At 46.4% G+C, this 2,796-nt stretch overlaps 2 protein-coding genes across 2 annotated transcripts in view; one reads left to right on the top strand and one right to left on the bottom strand.

Annotated features, from left to right (window-relative positions):
• The window catches only part of Pmar_PMAR003540 (protein transport protein Sec61 subunit alpha, putative), a gene marked incomplete at both ends in the record, with an annotated part of 1,661 nt that extends 191 nt beyond the window's left edge, over positions 1–1,470 (bottom strand). Inside the window, 7 exons of the mRNA XM_002784235.1 lie at positions 1–245; positions 295–423; positions 474–660; positions 706–829; positions 886–1,038; positions 1,081–1,184; positions 1,239–1,470. The exon at positions 1–245 is cut by the window's left edge and continues 4 nt beyond it. Coding sequence (XP_002784281.1) covers positions 1–245; positions 295–423; positions 474–660; positions 706–829; positions 886–1,038; positions 1,081–1,184; positions 1,239–1,470 — 1,174 coding nt within the window. The remainder of the gene's footprint in view (positions 246–294; positions 424–473; positions 661–705; positions 830–885; positions 1,039–1,080; positions 1,185–1,238) is intronic.
• Positions 1,471–1,817: 347 nt separating this feature from the next.
• Pmar_PMAR003539 (hypothetical protein) overlaps positions 1,818–2,796 on the top strand; it is a gene marked incomplete at both ends in the record, with an annotated part of 1,440 nt that continues 461 nt past the window's right edge. The window contains 6 exons of the mRNA XM_002784234.1: positions 1,818–1,927; positions 1,973–2,063; positions 2,107–2,183; positions 2,233–2,354; positions 2,407–2,512; positions 2,568–2,668. Coding sequence (XP_002784280.1) covers positions 1,818–1,927; positions 1,973–2,063; positions 2,107–2,183; positions 2,233–2,354; positions 2,407–2,512; positions 2,568–2,668 — 607 coding nt within the window. The remainder of the gene's footprint in view (positions 1,928–1,972; positions 2,064–2,106; positions 2,184–2,232; positions 2,355–2,406; positions 2,513–2,567; positions 2,669–2,796) is intronic.

Genomic DNA, 2,796 nt, shown 5'->3' with positions numbered 1-2,796 from the left:
GCTGCTTGGCTACATCCTTAGGGCTACTGCCGCTAACCTCAATCCATGTCTTAGCAAAAAGAGCACAACTTGTGAGCACGAATGTCACATACACGACGACATGAATGGGATCACTGATGGCGTCAGTGAAGCTGTTGGGAGGTGAGATGTAGTAGGCGATACCACCAACAGGGATCGACTGAGTGCCGGCCATATCCACATCTTGCCACTGACCAAGCAGATTAACAATCATGTTATTCTTGAATCTAAAACAAGGCACATCACGATGATCAGGAGGAACACGAAAGCGCTCACCTTCTGTACAGTATTTGGGAAAAGAAGTACAGGTTGGAAACAAGAGCGGTCTGGAGGATGATGGGAATGTTGGAGGTGTAGAACAGCTTAATGGGGTATGAGCCGGTCTGACCACGAACCTTCTGATACCTATGATGATAGCGTATTATCATGAACAATGCCAGAATGTGTCGACTTACTTCACGGGTAGGTTCACCTGGAATCCTTGGAAGTAGATAACGACGAAAAACACGATAGCTGTGGCGAGCAAATTGGTGAGATTTGGCGCAGTCGAACGATAGAAAGCCTCTTTCAAAGCGAGGAGCTTATCGTTCCGTGTCACCATCAAGTGGAAGAGAGCAATGATAGCTCCTTCGAACTCGGTGCCTGACAGACTGTACAATCATTGCTATCGTTACTAATCTGACAGACCTTTGCCAGTGTTCAGCGTAGTAGGAGAGAAGGCTTTCCAGATGACGTTCTCACAGAGGTTGGTGGCGATGAACAGGGAGATACCCGATCCCAAACCGTACCCTTTTTGAAGCAATTCATCGAGCTGAAATGACGCAGTAATATAAGACATGCCAGGCCTGTATGATGAAGTCTTCTTACCAGTAGCACGATGACCCCGGCGAAGAAGAGCTGGATGATGATAAGAAGAGCATTGCCCGCACCTATCTCGGTAACATCACCATACATACCAGACATCACATAAGCTGCTGCCTCTCCCAATGTGATGAGGATGCCCAATAGCTTTTGAGCGCCCTAAAGCAAGGATATATGGACACTACATAGGGAAGCACTCACGTTAAATAAGGCACGATCCTCCTTTAAACTCTGGTCGACCTCGATGATCTTGGAGCCAGCAAGGAGTTGCATTACCATACCCGATGTGATGATGGGTGATATACCTACACCGACAATGTTAGAACTCTCTTAGTTGTCTAACACCAAGCCCTTCTTACCCAGCTCCATCAAAGTCCCTCGATTGGATGCTAGAATGACACGCATCCAGTAGAAGGGATCAGCATTCTTGTTAGTTGCAATTCCGTACAGTGGGATTTGGCAACAGACAAGATAAATAAACAATGCCATAGCCGTCCACAATATCTTCTCCTTGAATGGTATTCGCCTGTCTGGCGAGGCAACCTCAGGCATGAGGAACATCGCCGGACGGACCAGATCAAGGAACCTCATGGTTGATAAACAGGGAGGACGGTTAGATGGTAACTACAGATACAGTAGCTGCCCGTGATGGCTCGAGGAGGTTCATCCTAAAATATTCAATTAGCGCGCGCCAAGCTGATCGATTATGCTGGGACGTGCTGTATGCAGGACTGAAAATAGATTACCATAGTTTCTATGATATTTCCACACAGTTGAAGGTGAACACACAAGGGGATGATTCCTCTCTAATAGCAACACTGGAGGACAACACTGGGATAAGATGAAACGCTGAAATGGTGACGCAACGTGGAGAACAGCGCATTTTCATTGGTGACAGAGACGGATGAAGATTTGACAGTTTTGATTTGCCTTGTACTATGTCCGCACAGGGCGATAGAAGGGCGAAGCTTTTCGGTGTTAAGCAACAACAGGTGGGAGAGGATAATGTTGGCAGTGATGACGAATTTGAAAAGTCCAAAGTTGAATCGTACCACCGGCAACGCGATGAACGGTGATCGACTCGGTTCATCAGGGAAATTCGGAAGACCCGTAATCAAACGAAAGCTTCCTTACAGCGTACAAAGCGTGTGCTGGAGGAGACCAAGGAGATCGGCTCTAAGACAGTACGTCCGCTGATCGATGATGATATCGTTATAGTAGGCTTAGGCAACAACGATGGAAACTCAGACGAAACAGATGCAACGTATAAGAGGCGATGCAGCTGACGTTGAAGACTATTTACAGTGAGCTATTGAATGATTCTATGAGTACTATGTTAAACTCAGTGATTAGGAAAAGTCGAGGCGTTGTTGACGACATGAACCGAAATTGGGTCTCTCGTCTCCTTTTCTACAATCGTAAAGATAATAAGCCGCCTCCAGTGGAGTGGAACAATAGAAATGAGGAGGAGCTCGGTAGCTCTACGGTGGCACTCGAGAGAATTGACCATTGCCCTATGCTCATCAGGAGCGGCTAAGGCGATGATCGACAAGCAGAAGAGGATCAATAGGAAGAAGAAGGCATTGGCCTCGAAACGCCGCGCTGAGGAGAAGGCGAAAAACAGACCGTGGTGGTAATCACACGAATTGCAGTAGAATGGTCGTGTATCATGTAGACTGTGGTTATAGGCTGGGCGGAAAGAAAAACAAAAAACCGAAACAACCTGAGTATTCTGATGATAGTTCTTCACTGGCTGACGATCTGGATGCCTTGTCTTTGGGAGACGACGGTAGTAGTAGTAGTAGTAGTAGTAGTAGTAGTAGTAGTAGTAGTAGTAGTAGTAGTAGTGGTAGTGGTAGTAGTAGTAGTAGTAGTAGTAGTAGTAGTAGTAGTAGTAGTAGTAGTAGTAGTAGTAGT

This window comes from Perkinsus marinus (genome assembly GCF_000006405.1).
Source record: "Perkinsus marinus ATCC 50983 genomic scaffold scf_1104296935302, whole genome shotgun sequence".
Taxonomy (NCBI): Eukaryota; Perkinsozoa; order Perkinsida; family Perkinsidae; genus Perkinsus; species Perkinsus marinus.
The sequence above is the reverse complement of the archived record's forward strand: the minus strand, read 5'-3'. Positions and strand labels throughout refer to the sequence as shown.